This window comes from Sminthopsis crassicaudata, chromosome 4 (genome assembly GCF_048593235.1).
Source record: "Sminthopsis crassicaudata isolate SCR6 chromosome 4, ASM4859323v1, whole genome shotgun sequence".
NCBI lineage: Eukaryota > Metazoa > Chordata > Mammalia > Dasyuromorphia > Dasyuridae > Sminthopsis > Sminthopsis crassicaudata.
The window spans coordinates 142,376,623-142,394,130 of NC_133620.1; the positions used below are offsets into that span (position 1 = coordinate 142,376,623).

At 32.7% G+C, this 17,508-nt stretch overlaps 1 protein-coding gene across 2 annotated transcripts in view; it reads right to left on the reverse strand.

Annotated features, from left to right (window-relative positions):
• The window catches only part of AKAP12 (A-kinase anchoring protein 12), a 120,584-nt gene that overhangs the window by 34,087 nt on the left and 68,989 nt on the right, over positions 1-17,508 (reverse strand). The window contains exon 2 of one of the 2 annotated variants that reach the window (XM_074309551.1): positions 14,326-14,422. In XM_074309551.1, coding sequence (XP_074165652.1) covers positions 14,326-14,422 — 97 coding nt within the window. Of the gene's footprint in view, positions 1-1,938; positions 2,283-14,325; positions 14,423-17,508 lie in introns of those variants that run through there. The other variant, XM_074309552.1, reaches the window with a different exon arrangement.

Sequence of the window (17,508 nt, forward strand, 5' to 3'; positions counted from 1 at the left end):
AGAAAAAGATTAGAAGGGAGATGAAGGAAATTTAAGAATGCTGGATTTTGATGTCTGTAAAATGCCCTTAAAATATAGTTCATAATAAAAATGAAATAATCTTTTAAGCATATGAAATTTAAATGTAACAATTCTAGCCATTTTTTATATTGCTCTAAAAATGGAATAGAATGAATTCTTTGTCAAATTTTTTTAAAATAAACAATTTTAAACAAATACTACATAAGATGAAAACTGTCAGCTTTAAATACTATGTGCCTTACTAAGTGTTAATTTTTCTAAAATAAACCATTTCAAAAATACTTGTGAAAATTAGTTTTGGATAAGAATGTTTTCCTTGTCAAAATAAAACTCATTATTTCATCTGATTACATATTCTCTTTTAGCTTTATTTGTATAGCCCAAGTTTCTATGACATTTTATTCATTCCCTGTGCTACTTTGTATATTCACTCTGGAAAATAAGTGCCCCCTTCCCACAGTAAAATTATACTATAATTCAAAAAGCATTTAATCTAATTTTCTGATGAGCTTTAAAAAAAAAAAAAAAAAAAAAGACTTACATATCCCTTTTACTATCTATCCTATTACATCATGTCATTTAATTACTTCCCTCCAAAAGAAAACTAAAAGGATAAAGAGCCACAGTAAGTGATAAGTAACTATTTTTATTGAAAACCCAGTCACAAACAAACTAGCCAAGTAGACCTCTAGACATGAAACCCTGCCCCCCATCTGCCAGCTGTTATACACCGAATGTCATCCCTTGAAGGCAGGGTTGGAGTTTGATAGATTTGTCCTACAATTTATAAATACAATGGGGGGGGGGGGGGGGGGGGAAGAAAGTGTGAATAGAAAAAGCTTGAAGTGATTTTTCTATGATTTCTACCAGACTTGTACAATGTTGCATGAGAGTCAAAACAAGCAAAGACATTACAATCTCCAGCATATTGAGATTTTTTTTGGGGGGAAAGGGGTGGCACTCCATTAAAACAATGAAAAATTAAAATAAAATAAAAAAAAAGGTGGTTTGCAAAAACAAGTTTCTACAGATTATACATATATGCTTATGCTTTAAAATGCCACATGGAAAAACTACAAGTGAAAATGCAGCTATTAGCAATGAAAGAATCTGTAGAGATTTTGAGGAGATTAAAAATTGTCATTTAACAGTTGGGGATTTTTATCCTTTAATTTACTAGATTTAGACAAGGTCTCTATGTTCATTCCAGAAACCAAGAATTAAACTAAAAAATCAAGTGTTTTCTAAGAGATGTTAATTGAGAAAATATTATTATATGCATACTATCAGTTTTCTAGAAAGCAAAAACTCAGGAGTACACTGACATACTAAATGTCATTAGAATTACGATATTAGAGAAAACTATAACTTTGCATCATAAATATCAGAAAAAAAACTTAACTTTGATTAAGTTACATTATTTGGTACATTGAAAACCAAGTTTTATATAGCCTCTAACTTCTCAATAAATGTCTTGTTAATTATATCCTATTATGAGAATCCCTCTTAAAAAATAATGGCAACAAAAGCTCTTTCCATCATAATTAGTTTGGTTTAGCATGTATTAATAAATTTAAAACCAAATTTTTCTTTTTTGAAAAAAACCTTCTTTTGAAAACCTTCTCTTTGACTGTAAAGGCAATATAGAATATTAAGACACAATTTTAGTATCAATTACACACTTGAAGGAGGAGGGGATCTCTTGTATTCAAAATATTCTTTGTACATTTATCTCCCCCCCAAAAATGAACACTTACCTAAAGTCATCAGAACTCAATGAGAATACTCTAGCATCCTGCCACACCCCAAACATGAACATGACCATCATGGTCAACAGAATAAAATTTGACATGCAAATATATCAAACTCAGCTAACTGACTTGCAGTCCCCAAACACTACAAGTCCACTTCTCTCACCTGTGATTGTTATGGTCCCTAGCATATTAAACAGCAGGTCTCCAGAAATCCTTGATTCCTTTCTCAGGCGAAGGGGCTGCCTAATTGCTATTTTATTCTATGCAGCTTTCTTTTAAGCAGAACGAAGCATGCAACAGCTTCCAGACCAGCCAAAGAGAGCACACGCTGCCTGAACAGATTGACCAATGTTCACTCACTCCTTCAGTGCCTGATATGAAAAGCAGTCTAATTACAGGATAGACATCCCGTTGTGGTCTGTCCCTTTTCTGGGCTGGAGAGTTTTAAAGCACCTCTTACTTCACTTGGCAGGATGACCAAGTCAGTCACATGGTTCAGTTAAAGGAAAACAGCCCTCCCTCCCCTTTCCCCTGCCCCAATTGCAGCAAGATCAAGCGGAGAGCAGGAATTGTTAGGAATGTGTTAGGATGCATAAAAAGTTTGGACTCAATATTATATTATATTATTTCATTCCTGACACAGCTGTTTTTCTAGCCCCATATCAATTAAAGAGAAGCAACTAGTCACTAGAATTCAGATGTTACCCTTCATCAAAAATGATTTGTAAGTATCAATAAAAACATTCAGAGACATATGTGAAACTCTCCAGCCTTTCAGCTTCTTGCACATTTTTACATATTCTTACAGATTTCTCCACCAAAAACTAAAAAAGGAAGAATTCCTGTCCTCTTTCTCCAGGGTATTACCACATTTCTGCTCTTTTCCAGCTCTTGGAAGACCTCCTCTTCATCTTACTTAGAAAGAACATTAGATAGAACTGAGAGATCATTGTTCAACTCCACCACTGCCCAGGTTAAAGGATTTGCCTATGAAAGTTACCTCTAAGCACCTCAGTTTCCCCACCTATAAAACTGAAATTATCATTACACTTGTACTATCTATGAATTCAACATAGTTAACAAGGTAAACAATTTATAACCACAAAAGAGTTACAGTTTTTAACCAGTTATAAAACATTTCAACATTAAGACATGGAACTGGGATGATATTAATAAAGTATTTGGTGCCTTGTTCATAGCAGGCAGTATAGAAATGTTTCCAGTAAGGATTCCCAACTAGAAAGGCAGCCTTCTCCAGTGGGTTAGTCCAAAGTCCTGGACTCCAGTCAGGAAAAATCTGTTTACCACTCACCCCTGGCACCCCTAAATGACAGTTTAGCAAGTCACTTAACTTCTCTGTGCCTCAGTTTCCTTATTTGTGAAATGAAAAAAATAATAGATCTCCAACCTAGAGTTGATTGCTCTTCAAAGCTATAGCATATTTAAAGTACTTGGCAAATCTCAAAGCAGTATAAAAATGCCAATTATAATTAATAAGAAGCACGTGGCAAATTGTTAATGGTAGATATATTTAAGCCAGCCCTGGTTTCTCTTGAAAACTATCACAGCTGAAATAAAGATCCATAAAATATTAACAGCTCCAGCTGATTGTTTGAGATTATCTAGTCTGATTTCCTGAATTCTCAATCCAGTTCTGTTTCAGTTTCTCTGAGTAGATGTAGCAGGGTGGCACAATGGGTAGTCAAACCTGGCAAGTGACTTTATCTCTGTCCACTTTTCCCATATATTAAATGCAGATAATAAAAGTTCCTACCTTGAGGGGTTATTGTGAGGATCAAATGAAATAATAATTGTAAAGAGCTTATCACAATATCTAGCATAGTGATATATAAATATTAACTATCATAGCTTATTATAATTGATGATGATGATGAAAAATACAAAATGGAAGTTAGGGTTGCAATGCAATAATCCAATTTTCAGAATGGAAAAAATACATCAAGATACACAGAATAAAATAACAAAAAATTCATTTGCATATTCATTAAATATACACATTCCTTTCTTCAAGTCAGTTTCTTTAAGTTAAATTCACCTCCTTGCTACCCACCATGGAAAAAAAAACCCAGCCATGTCTGGTATCCAGCCAAGTTCCTCAAGTGCAGTTTGGGAGTAGAATTATCCAGCTTCTCCCACACATTTGCAGGCAGTTCACAGCCACTGTTGCAATACTGTTGTATGGATAATATTAATTGTTGTATCAGATTGCTACCTCTAGGGGCAGCAAATCCAACAATTCCTCTCTACAACAGAAAGGACTGAAGCAATGACTGCTGAGCTAAAGAAAAGTAGTAATGGATCTTAGTTCTATTTCATTCCAAGTTTTCATTTTATTTAAAACATCACTTATTTTAAGAATTTTAAGTGTAAAGTTAGATAGGACATTAGTCATCAGCCTAATGAAAAAAGCTAGAACAGTAAGGCAGGCAAAAGATGTTAACTCACAAATTCAATTAATAAATACCCTTCCTTTCTTTGATCTTTTTTCTATTAAAACATCAAGGAAGGGTTATGTAATTCATCTTCCTTGTAGCTTCTGTATATTTAAGTTTGCAATGTGATGCAATGTGTTATTTAGTGATGAAATGTTTTTTTTTAAGTTATTATGTAACATTCACAACTTTTGCTATTTCTTTAATTGCATGGATGGGAATAAATTTTGTCTTCCTTAGGAAAGTCATACTCCTGAAAAGTAAAAGAATCAAGATACAGATTTTAACCTAGTTTAGGGCTCTATCTATTTATACATAATGTTGACTTGCCCAGAAACCACCAGAATCTGGAGCTCAATTTGAACTCAGATCTTCCTGACTCCAGACCCACCTAAGGACCTCTATATCTATACATCAGTGTAAACTTTTATCAACTGATTTCTTTGCCATAAGTGAGAGGCCTAACATATAGTGGTGCTTAACAAAGGCCCACTGACTTTGGAACACTGCTATGCTCTAGGCCAGTATCATGGCATCACTAACAAAAATCTTACTATCTTCAATTCATTCCCTATTTATGTATTACTAGACATGAATAAAATGTGCAGCTATACAGTGCAAAAGGGTCTGGCATTACAGAAATCAATACACAATTCTGTTTCTCCATTTTCCCCCCACCCCCAACCCCACCAAAAAATGTTAAAAGCAAGCTGTACTTCTATTCCAGAGATAGATAAGGAATCTTGCCTTGGTCACTCTTGAATCTTTAGCTCAATGTGACTTCTCTTCTTTATTTATATATTCTATAAATGCTTATTTATTCATCCAACAAGTATATTTGTTAATTGCCAGTTATGAACCAGGTACTGTACTAGGCTCTGGAGTAAATACAAAATAAAATTGAACCTGGATCTCAAGTTTATTCTATATATACAAAGTGTATAAAGGGATGGGGGAGGAGAGAGCAAGGTATTAACAAGAAGGAATCTGGATAGGCTTCCTGGAAGAGATGGCACTTGAGTGGAGTCTTGAAGAAAAAGCTAACTCAAGAGGAGAGAGTAGATTCTAGCTTTTTTTTTTTTTTTCACAGCCAGCTTCTGCAAAAATATAAAGATGATATTTGCAGAATAGTTGGAAAATAATCTCAGAGGGGAGGCAAGTAGGGACATGGAGAAATGAAAAAACATATAGGAAAATGAACTGCAATGGAATTTCTAAGGACTTGAAAACAGAGAGATTTGTATTTTATACAAGACACAAGAGGGAGTAGCAAGATCTCTCAATCAACAAAAATTTATCAAGCAACTACTCTGAGCCACGAACTGCTAGAGATAAAAACAACAAAGAAAACCACAAAAAAAAAAAAAAAAAAAGAAAGAAAGAAAAAAGAAAAGAAAAGAAATCTGAAACAATCCCTGCTCTAAAAGAGCTTTTAGCAGTTATGTGGAAAATGGATAGATAAGAAAATTGTGTCAGGGAACCAATTAGAACATGACTGCAATAGTTGAAGAGTAAAAAATGAGGGGTAACAATATCTTGAAATAGGATGGTATTGGTGAGTGCAGAGAAGGGGACAAGAAGGAAATATCCTGGAATAAAACTGACTAGCTTAGGAAATCAAGAGAGTAAAGGGGAAAAAATGAGGATAATTTCAAGACTGTGAAACTTTCCAAAACAGACATTTATTTTTTCTAGTACCTAGCATCAGTGCTTTTTAAAATGCTTGTTGAACTGAATTGGCCATACTTGTAAGGACAAACTAACCCCTCAGGGCTTGTGTGTATAAGTAGGCGTCTGGTGAGGGGGTGGGGTATATGAAGGAGAAGGTGCATTATCACAAGCAGCTGCAGTGAATTCTACATTTGTATTAAGACAACTGCCAAGTGAAAGGAAAGATTTTCACAAAGGGGAGCTAAAAACCAATCAACAAGAAGTAAATAGGGGATGTGGGGAACAACAATTACTGAGATTTGATTACTTCCAAAATAGAGAGGAGCTACTAATAACATAATTGTGACAACTGACCAATTCCTAGAGTAGCAGTACTGATCAGTCAGCCAGGAAAACCTTTCTTACTAATTTATTTTGTAATTCTGAACTTTTTTGCGTGTGCATATGCTATGTCCACTTTCAAAAAGAGCACATTGACGGGTATTCACTTATATGTGAAGCAGAGTTTTTTTTGTGACAAGAATGTAGTGAAAAGCAAATAAATGCATGCCGATTAGGGAATGTCTAAACAAATTGTGGCTCCTGAATGAAATGTGTAATAATGCCTGCAAAAAACAATGAATATGAAGATGAATCCAGTGAAACAAAGGAGACTTACATGAGCTGGTGAAAAGAGAAGAAAAACCAAGAAAACAATATATTCAAAGATGACAAGTATAAATGGAAAGAACCACAAAACCAAAAATGACTATTACAAAATTACAAATAACAATCTTGGCCCCAAAGAAGAAATATGAAAAACAAACATCTCCCCAATCCTTTACAGAAGTGGAATCTTTTGCATCATTACGGAGTACAGCATATAATGTCAGATTTCTTTTATATACTGATTGGTTTGGTGCCTTTTTCCCCCCTCTTCATTGTTATAAGAAAAAGGGGAAGGGATAGATAAAGAAGGAAAACCTGGGAAATTGTAAAACTCCAAAAAACTATTTTTAAATGTCTTTTTAAAAAGATGAAAAAAATCACAAATACATGTAGATGAAAAAAAGCACCAATCTTTACCTGCAAGGTTTGCTGAAACTTTTTTTTCAAAGTCTCTTTCATTTCAAAAGATCTAAACTGAACCAATGAAATAGTTTAGAGAATAAGAAATTTCTATTTGTTTTTCCCATAGTCCTACATGTACATGTTGATAAAATTTCTTTAAAAAAAGATTTTTAGACTTACAACTAGTAGTATAACTATATTAACCTTTTAACATTTGCAGATTAATATCATACATAAATGCAAAGGGGGGAAACCAGATTAACTTGCAAGAACAGTATTTGCTAGCCTTTCTCATCAATCAACATGATAAATGATACTACAAAAGCTAACCAGCTTGCATAAATCTTTACCCAAGTGATTTGGAATTTCTTCTAAAGACAACATTTTTCACAGTTCTTAAAGTGAGCTCTCCACAGATGTGTGGTATTCAAAGTGCCATGATAATTAAAATTTTAAAATCCGAATGAAAGTTACTTTCTTGCTTCTCCAACCCCGCCCCCCAACCCTGCAATGATTAAAGTTGTTAGATCCAGGTGTGTCTAATAAATCAAATACAATAAGCCTAATAGGTATGGTTCATTTTCTTATAGTACATACAGATGCATTCTCCCTTAATGAAGCATAAATCTATGTATGTATACTGCTATATACTTAGTATACTAATACCTAAATGTTATGGCATTTAGAAAACCTATTTGAGCACAAAAGCGTTTTAAGAAACCCTTACTACTGAATTTGAATTGTAAACCAAACAAATCTCCAGAAGGTCTACCATTAGTCTTAAAAGCAGAATGTTTTTTAAATATGGTAGCATGAAATTAGTAGAGGAGATTACTCTTAAAATGTTCACAATCCAGTTTATCTGATATTGTAAGCATTCCCAAAGGGGGGAAAAACAATATCTTGAATTGAATAACACTCTATAGACACATTTTTGCAAAAATGATGGGACTTTCTGGCTTCTCTTTTTCCTTAAGTCTAAATTAAAATCCCTGTAGGTATTCCCAAAACCTTTGAATTTTAGTGTCTTCCTCTCTCGTTTCCTATCTGTGTGTGTGTATGTGTGAATGTTTTCACACACATCTTCTTGATCCATATTTGCTTGTTATCTTCCTGATTAGACAGACTGTAAGCTCTTTGAGGGATGAGAGTGTCTTTTCTTAGTTCAATGCCTAGCATATAGTAGATGCCTAATAAATGTAATGTTGACTGACAGATTATGATTTTAAGAATATGGGTATTGCCTCCAATGGGGCAGATTACAAAATGATCCTGCCCCATCCTTTGTAAGGCTATCCATTCTTCTTTCTTTCCAGCTCACCTTCTTATAATACCTTCCTTTGATATTGTCCTTTACACTCTTTTCTCCTGAATAATACATTTCACTGACAAACTGGCTTCTACATTGCAAAGTCAAGTTCAGTTGAGACCATTAAATTTCATTTCTCATGGTCATATATCACATCAGCAGAAGAATATTAGCCTTCGCTTCAATAAGAAGCTTCTTATCATTAAAAGACTTCTGTGATTTCCCAAATGTATCATTATCTTCTTCTGATCAATTATGGCTCCAAGATACTTTATTTACAATGTTTCTCTAAGATATATATAATGATGGATGAATACCATAAATAATCAATTCAACTATAAAATATTCTAAAAAACTAGTTTGTTTGTTTATTTTTTAGAAAATTCTGTAATAGTTTTCTTGGCTTTACATAATCATGAAAAAAACATAACCATTTGTCCTCCCTAATTTGTCTCTTTCTTATTAATGGTCAAAGGATTATTAAACAATATTTTTTAAGTTTCGAGAATCTTTTATAATTTTATATAACTAGAATATTCTTGTGAGATCCTTCCTGGAGGAAGAATTTAAACCAATGTTTTGCTTTGCCAAAGGGTTTTAATTTAAAATAATCAACAAATAAGCATAGCATAAATTTGAATTTTATATTTTTAAGTAAATTGCATAATGGTTAAGAATAAATATTATAATTTGCATAAATATTGACGGTTTACTCTATTTCCTTCAAGCACGCCTTGAGTATACATGTAGATTGCCACAAAATTTTTAGCAAGATAAACAAGATGCTCTTTTTTTTGGGGGGGATGAGGAGAAGAAGAATTGAGATCAATGGATGACATCTTCCCTTGAAACTTTTAAGTGCTATACTTTATAATGTTAGAGAAAATAAGTCTGTATATACTTTACGTTTATTTAATTGTTTGTCACCATTTAGTTATATTAGCTACCATACTACTTATACATAGTACCCTTTTCCCATATTATATTTTTATGCCTTCTGGGCCAGGCTTTATAGATCTCTTTTTCACTCTACCACCAAAGTGTAATTGGTTGGAATTTTCATGAGTAAAACTTTTTAATGATTTCATTAAAGCTTCTAGGTCATGACTTTTAAGCAAAAACTAAGACATCATGTAATGATAGCATATGGAGTCATTCTAATTTGGCATTGTAGGTAGTAAAATTCTTTGAATACACTCTTTAAGAAAACTCATCACTTATGAATAGCAAATTCAATAGGCCTTGGCCTTGGCCTATCGAATCATTGGAATTTATAGTTCTTATCCAAACCACTCTTTATGAAGAAGAACCTGAAGGCCTTGAGTAACTTCTCTAAGGACATGTAATAAAACTATGACAGAATCAAAACAGAACCCATATTTCCTAAATTGTGAACTCATGAGATATCAACTGTAATGCTCTGGTTTACTAAAATCCCATTTAGAAAAAGAAAAAAAAAAAAGTAATTTTCTAAGGGTGGTTTTTTGGGGGGGTTTTGGGGTTTTGGAAGAAAAACATATTAATGCTGGATTATACTCTGATGAAGTTAAAAAAAAAAAAAAAAAAAAAACATGACCCTTATAAGCAGAGGTAGCTTGTTACTTCTTGAAAGAAAAATCTGAACTTTTCTAAAGATCAAAGCAATGAATATATATACTAGTTATTTGTCCATGACATAAGTGGTATCATAGCATCTATACTAAAAATACTGTAGGAGCATAGGTAGAATGAATTAAAATTGTCTCCAAGAAATGTCTCATTATTTTTATCTAGAGTTCAAGGTACATTTTCCAGCCAATTTTCAAAACATTATAAAACAGACTACAGCTTGAGAATGTGCCATGCAACAAAAGGGTGATCTGTATTTTAAAAGATCAAATGTACACATAAGAAGAGCTGAGATCGGGGAGAAGAACTTAGCATTCACATTCTCCTCTTACTCTCCTTCTTTCTTCGCCTCCCCTTATCCAATCACCAATCATAGTTGACATCCTTCTTTTGTTATATAAAGGTCAGTATCTGATTTCATATTTTCTAGCAATGCCTAATAAGATTCTATGAAAACTCCAAATACTGAAAAGTATCTAGTTTGTTTTTTTTAACCTAGTACAAAATTTTTTTAAAAAGAGTTTATCAGGAAAGTGAATTTACCACTTTGTTATTTGAAACAAATTCAAGTTAAAGGATATAATCATTAAGGAGATAATGAACTGTTTCTCTTCTCAAAATTGATGATTAGGCAAATAATTTTCTTGAAAGACTAAGCGATAAACTTTCATTCACTCAAACATTTATTAACAACTACTATGTGCAGAGAGCCATACAAGGAAGTAGCTTTGAGTACCACTGAGTTGATAATGTTCATAGTATAGGCCCCAACTGTAATCTCCCATTTGGTACACAAAATGACCATATATGCTGAAATATGATTTAACTCTTGGTCATTTATATTTTACCAAGTAAAGATACTAGGCTCACAGTCTAGAGCCTAGACTAAGGTCTAGAGTTAGGAAGACTTGAGTTCAAATTTGGCTCAGACACTATCATGTGACTGTAGGTAAATCATTTAAACCTGTTTGCCTCAGTTTCTCCATCTGAAGAGGGAAATGACAAAGCACTCCATTATTTTTGCCAAGAAAACTGCAAAGGAGGTCACACAAGAGTCAGACCGACTGAGCTGAAAAAAAGACTGAACAACAAGTAATGACATCTCAAAGAAAGAAAATTAAATTCTGAATGCTTGGAAAACACAAACTCAAAAACTCAAGCTATACTGCCAAAAATTCAGTTAGAGAATTGCTCTTAGGTAAAGAACACACTCTCTGAAGGGTAACATGATCCAGAACAGATTCTTGTGATTATTTGGCAATAGTCCTTTGAACTTTTCAAGTCCCAAATGAACCATACCTTAGGAGTTGGTGAGCTCAAAGTAAAAAGTTCGTACAGTTAAAATACTGAGATCTGAGCATTGTCTCCGAGAGATAATAGTGTCTGAAAAACTACAACAAATAAACTAAGCTTGACATCAAAACAATATGAAGACATTTATCACTGTAATAAAAAAATATAATTTTAAGAATTTCTACATATAAATACAGGCAGAATATCCACATTCCTACTTATGGAAGTATAAACTTATCATAATTCCCTTTAGCATAGAAAATTACTATATGATGATTAGGTCAAAAGGACATGTATTCTTAAGCATGGGAGGGGGGTGGGTAGAACCAGGAAAACTATAACAATTTATACTATAACAGCAATAATGTAAAAACAAATAATTTTTTAAAGAGTTGGAAACTCTAATCAATACCATAATTCCATAAATTCCATGGGTACATGCTACCCACTCCTTGGATAAAGATATATACTTTATTTGGGGAGGGGACATGGGCAATTTGGGAATTTCTTTTGCTTGATTATGAATTTTTGTAAAAAGGGGATTTATTTCTCACTTTGTCATTACATTGTTTTGCATAATTTTTTTTAACTGATGTGATATCTCATGTTTCTCTCTGCCTCAGAAATCCCATTATGACAAGTAGTAAATATTTTTGAAGAGGAAATGTCAGCACAACTGATACATTGAGAAAATCTGAAAATATGTATAATGTATAACACGTGTGGGTGTTCCATCTCTCCAAAGGAGAGTATCTTCTCATGTCTCTTTCTTTGTTTTTTATTCTTAAAACTTAAAAAAGCTTAAGTTAAAAACTTAAAACTTAAAGCCCCCCCCCCCCTTTTTGGTAACATCTTAGATCAAACTTCTTAAATGTATGCAAATATATCTTATAGAACAAATACTCTTTTTTTTTTCTTGAAATAAATCTTAAGCGCATTAAATATGGTGCCAAGGTTGAATATTTTAAAATTATGCCACATTCAAGGAAATCTCCTCTTCTATTTTCCTTGAAATCTGTTCTCCACCTTCACCCCTAAATTTTTAAAAAATTAACCTAAACAATACTAATCATATAAAAAGAAACCACAAATGAAATTCTCTATTTTAGAGTTTTTATTGAACTTTGAAATATCCTTTTATATTTGGTAGGAATAGGGATGGAGTCTTAAAAACATACTATCAAATTAAGTGAGGGAAGATAAGAAGGAAAGAAAAAACATTTATAAAGCACTTATTATGTGCCAGGAACAGTACAAAATACTTTCTAAATATTGCCTGAACTGATCCTTACTACAACTCTGTAAAGTAGGTATATTATTATTATCCTCATTTTTATACAGTGAGGTTAATAGTTGTTAAGTGACTTGACAAAGTCATACAACTCGTAAATGTTTTAAGCAAAATTAGATTTCAAGTCTTTATTTCTAGTCTATCCACTAAGCCACCTAGTTCCTTCTAGGAACTTTCTCCTCCCTATTTGCTATTTAAATTCCATTATGAGAGAGAAATTTATTGAGGAAAGCTCCAAGGAGGACAAGAAGGGAGGAAGGTAAACTATAATTACAGAAAGAAGCCCACAATAATCTAGCCACAGACCTTCCCAAAATTATCCCAAACTAAAGTGAAAGCCCGAATCAAATTGGATTAATTTAAATAATTACTTTCCATGTTGCCTCGAGGCTTTAGTTTATACTTCACACCACCTTTTCCTTTAGTTTTCCAATCTAAAGTATTGTCATTCCCCAAAATCAGGTTCAATTACAACTTTCTCCAGTTCTTGAAATGAAGCGCTTTCTCCCCTCTCTGAATTACAATGACAATTTTAAGCTACTCAAGTACTTCTTAAAATTTCTGAATGTGCTTTAACTTCCCCCATGTTCACCTTTTTGATTCTCAAATTAGATAATAAACTCCTGAGTCTAGCAGAAAACCATAGTGATTTTTATTATCTCTCCCTGATATCATCTAAAGAAGGGCCTAGCACAGCTCTGGTCAATAAAGTATATTAAGTAACTTCCAATTTATTGCATTTGGGAAGGAGAGCAGACCAGCATTTCTGAGTTGCTGGAATTTGAGTCCATGGCCATTTATGCTGTACATATATATTACATATATGGGTCTATTTTTCACTTTAAATCATGTCTGTGGTGCTGAGCAAGCTCAGAGTTCCCACTGACTTCAAAAGGAACTCCATTCTTGAACAGCTCTGCAGGGCTCTGAAGATGAGAAACAGGCTTCACATAATGGGAATTAGGAGCCAATCACTAATCTCCTTTAGAGAAAAAAGAAAATATTTCAGTTTCATATTTAAAAATAAATAAATAAAAGGAAGACATCTCTCCTATTCCTTTAAAATGCCTGTTAAAAATTTCCTTAAAATAGGAATCAAATTTATTTTGAACAATCTGCAAAATTTTAAAAAATGGTTTAATTTGCTCTGAAGTAACATCTGGTCATTTTCATGAGGTCAACTGATAAAGGTGTTAGAATTCCGTTTTTATCAAGGCAATATGATTTTTCTCCCAAGCAGGGCATTTATTATGAATGTTCCACCCCCATGCCCACATTTCTAAAAGATTAAGAAACTTTCAAAAGTAATAATGTTGAAGCTATACTCTGCTCAATTTTAGCCAAATTTAAGCCAGCAACCCAATAGTGAAAGGTTTGACATTCAATTACCAGTCCCAAGGCATTCTTTGATTCTAATTTTCCTTGCAACTATAATAGTATGCAGAACATAGATGTTTGAACAAAATTCTTTTTGAATGAAATGTATATGACTAGGAAAAAAAATTGCAAGCATAACAGACTATTACTTATGAAAGAGGTATTAACTATCACAAAGCAACCAGTTCAATGTTTCTATAAGAATTCACATTCACCAAATATAATAAGCCAAATGACTGGAGAGAAATCAACAAAATGCCAGCTTAACATACCAGAAAAGAATGCCTAAGAATGAGAAACAAAACTACAAACATATTATGATATGGTGCTAATTCCAAGAAATAGAGACTACCAAGCTCACTCAAAGAAACATTTCAAGTATTTTATTTACTTTTTCCTCTACTATCCCTCAGGTATTGTTATACCACATCTTCTTAAATTTACATGTGTCAACACACCCTAAAATATCATCCTAAAACACTAGTAAATTTCACTTACCATCTAATACAATTGCTTCTTGCTGTTCGTATGTGTCTCCTGTTTGTCCTTCTGGTATTCCATTAATGTTGTTTATCTGTCCATTTTTCTGTAGAAGCTGTGTCAGGAAAGAGAGGAAAACAATATTAATTCCATCTATAGAACATAGCTAAATAAGTTATAAATATTATATGTTAAGAAAGTAATGGAGGAGAGGACAAGAAATAAAAAGGAATATCCTATAAGTTTAGTGATTTGTCCATTTGAAGGTTCCTACTATCTATAAACCAAATTGCTACATTAACTCAAGCTTTCTGTACTTTAAGCAACCAACCATAATGTTTACCTTTTAAAACTTCATCTCATAAAACATATGAAAAATTAAAATTCTTTTGAAATAGATGTAAGCCTTTCTTTTCTATGTGAATATTACCTCAGTAGTTAAGCACTTTCTTAGTCTTTGATGCTGTTAGCCTTGAATATTTTAGTACCAAAACAGCTGAACCATAATTTCTGAACAATACTTAAGCATCAAATGATCCATAAATAAAATGTAAAAAACCCCTTACTTGAAGAAGATGGAAGACAAAAGATTTGAATATGATGCATCTCCCTTTTTGGTTACCTAGGAGACTTGTTTTCAATAACAAGTAGCTGATCTGCTGAGATAAAAAAAATCTCAGGGCTAGATATATACTGCTTAGCACACATATCGCTTTTATTGGCTATCCAATGACTTGGATCCAAATAACCTTGGTGTTTCTTTTACTTCCCCATAAATGGATGTTAAGTTCAAGGTATACTATGCAGAAGCCCTTAGTTGTACTAAATTGATTCCAGCTGGCAGTATTCCCCTCCCATGCAAAGTTGTCCTTCAACTATATAACCTACTTTATGGAAAAAGATATGGGTGTATTTTCATAGTAACATCACAGATAGAATAACTTGGCTTCAACATATTCACATGCTGAGTCCATATATTAAAGAGCTGAATTCTCTTAGATTACGTTCCCACTTTAAAGACTTTGCTTACCAAAAATAAGAAGAATGGTCATTTTGAATGAAAATTTAAAGATAAAAGGAAAAATCCTACAATGTTCATCAGCAGTAAGGAACTGCAGAATTTTGAGACTGGCTATAGGAGCTCAGCTCCAGCCACTTCCTCCTACAAGGGCTTTTTGTCTCATACTCCAAGTTTTTATTAATATTCTTGGTTTTTATTTTTCTGCGTATTATATCCTGTATTTATCTTAATAAACTTATGAAAGAAGTGCTTTGATTCACATTTTAAAGATGATAAAACTGAGGACCAGTCAAGGATAAGTGGAGTGCCAATAGTCACAAAGTTAGTAAGTGTTTGAGCTCAAATCTTCTTGGACTCTGTCACACCAGAGTATAATGTGAATTGTGTATCTCAAAGTTAAAGTTTTGGTAAGATTTAACTATAAGAATTCTTTTCTTCCTCCCTCTTTTCCTTTCTTTCTTTTTTTTTTTTTTTTACATGAACACCAATATTTAAATCATGAGATGGTAACATCACAAATACAGACCACTTATTCCATGTTCTTATATTTACTCAATTCTTGGTTTTATGACTGTCTTCATTTGCTAAAGTGATCCAAGTTATCCATGACTGACACACATATTTACTTATTATGTGATTCTGGGCAATGCACTTAACCTTTGTCATGTAAAATGAAGTTAATAACAGCCTCTACCTATCCGAGTTGTTGTGAGGATTAAATGAGATAATATTTGTAAAGTGCTAAGCATAGTGCCTGGCTATATAAATGCCAGTATATTCATAATAATATACATAAAATGTGATTTTTACCATTTGTTTGCTGAATAATAAATTTCTTGAGTTATTTCAAGGACCTGTATATGAATATTCATTTTAACGATGTAAATTTAAAACATTTTTATGACTTTGTCTTTGAGAGATGCTGGGGGAAATCAAATGTATCATCCTGCTGCTAAATTGGGTGCTAAGTCTACCTAAGTTCTGAGTTAAGCAGAAAAAAAGTTCTTGTGCTCTTGTGTTATATATTCTTCCTATGATCAACTCCATGCCATGATGAGGCATCAAAATAGTACTTTGCAGACAGAAAGGAGAGCCCAAAATCTCTCACTGCACTTTTCAGTATTTCCTGAAAAGCAGCTTATGAAAAACTACAGAATTAAGGGAATTTGCCTTTTGAGTTTTTGTGATTATTTTTGATCTTGTAACCAAAGAAAGAAACAGTCTTTTTATGATTGTTCTGAAATGGGAGGAAAGTGTTAAAATGAGTCATAAATCTGACAGTTATTTCAGATAAAATTCAGGTACTTCTTTCCCAATCACATGGTAATAATTAGTGGATATCATTCAATTTCTAATATTTAAAAAGAAATATATCAGTCTTATAGTAAATAGCCTAATATGCAGGCATAATTGATATTGATAATTGATTTTTGAAAGTTTTTGAAAATCTTTTCACATACCTTGTTCCATTTGATTATGCCAATTGAATATTTTATATCCTGTACTATATTTTGTTGTGTGTATTTAACAAAAGCAAAAAGGCACATAAAACATGTGTAGTAGAATATATAGTATATATACAATTTTCAGTCCTACTAAGTTTCTTGTCTCTTGAATTTTCCTTTGTTACTTATACTACTACTATAAAATGAACAGTCTAGAACTGATTAAAATCCACATTCCAAAGACTTGTAGATCCTTTTCCTCCAAAAAAAAGATGAAATATGCTTGATCTCCATTAATTATGCTTAGTACATTGTCTTTAGACAAGCCTTATTTTTAATTTTCCATGAAAATTTAATAATCTGATGATTCTAATCCTCTATGTTTCAAGAAGTTAATGCTTGAGTTGAACTTCGAAAAAAAAAAAAATTAATGATTCTAAGAGGCAGCAGAGAGAAAGGAATGCATTCCAATCATGGGAGAAAGCCTGTGAAAAGTCTTGGAGGTGAAATGGTTTGAATGAGAACAAACAAGAAGTCTGGCTAGACCACACTTTGTGAAAAAGAGTAATATAAACTATGTGTGAAAAGGTAAGTTAGAGTCAGGTTGTAAAGGGCTTTAATACTAAAAAATCAAGTTTGTCCTTAACCTACAACTTAACAAAAAAAAAAAAAAAACAAAAAAAAAAAAACAACAACAACTACAGATGACCAGGACTATCACACCTTTATTTCTTG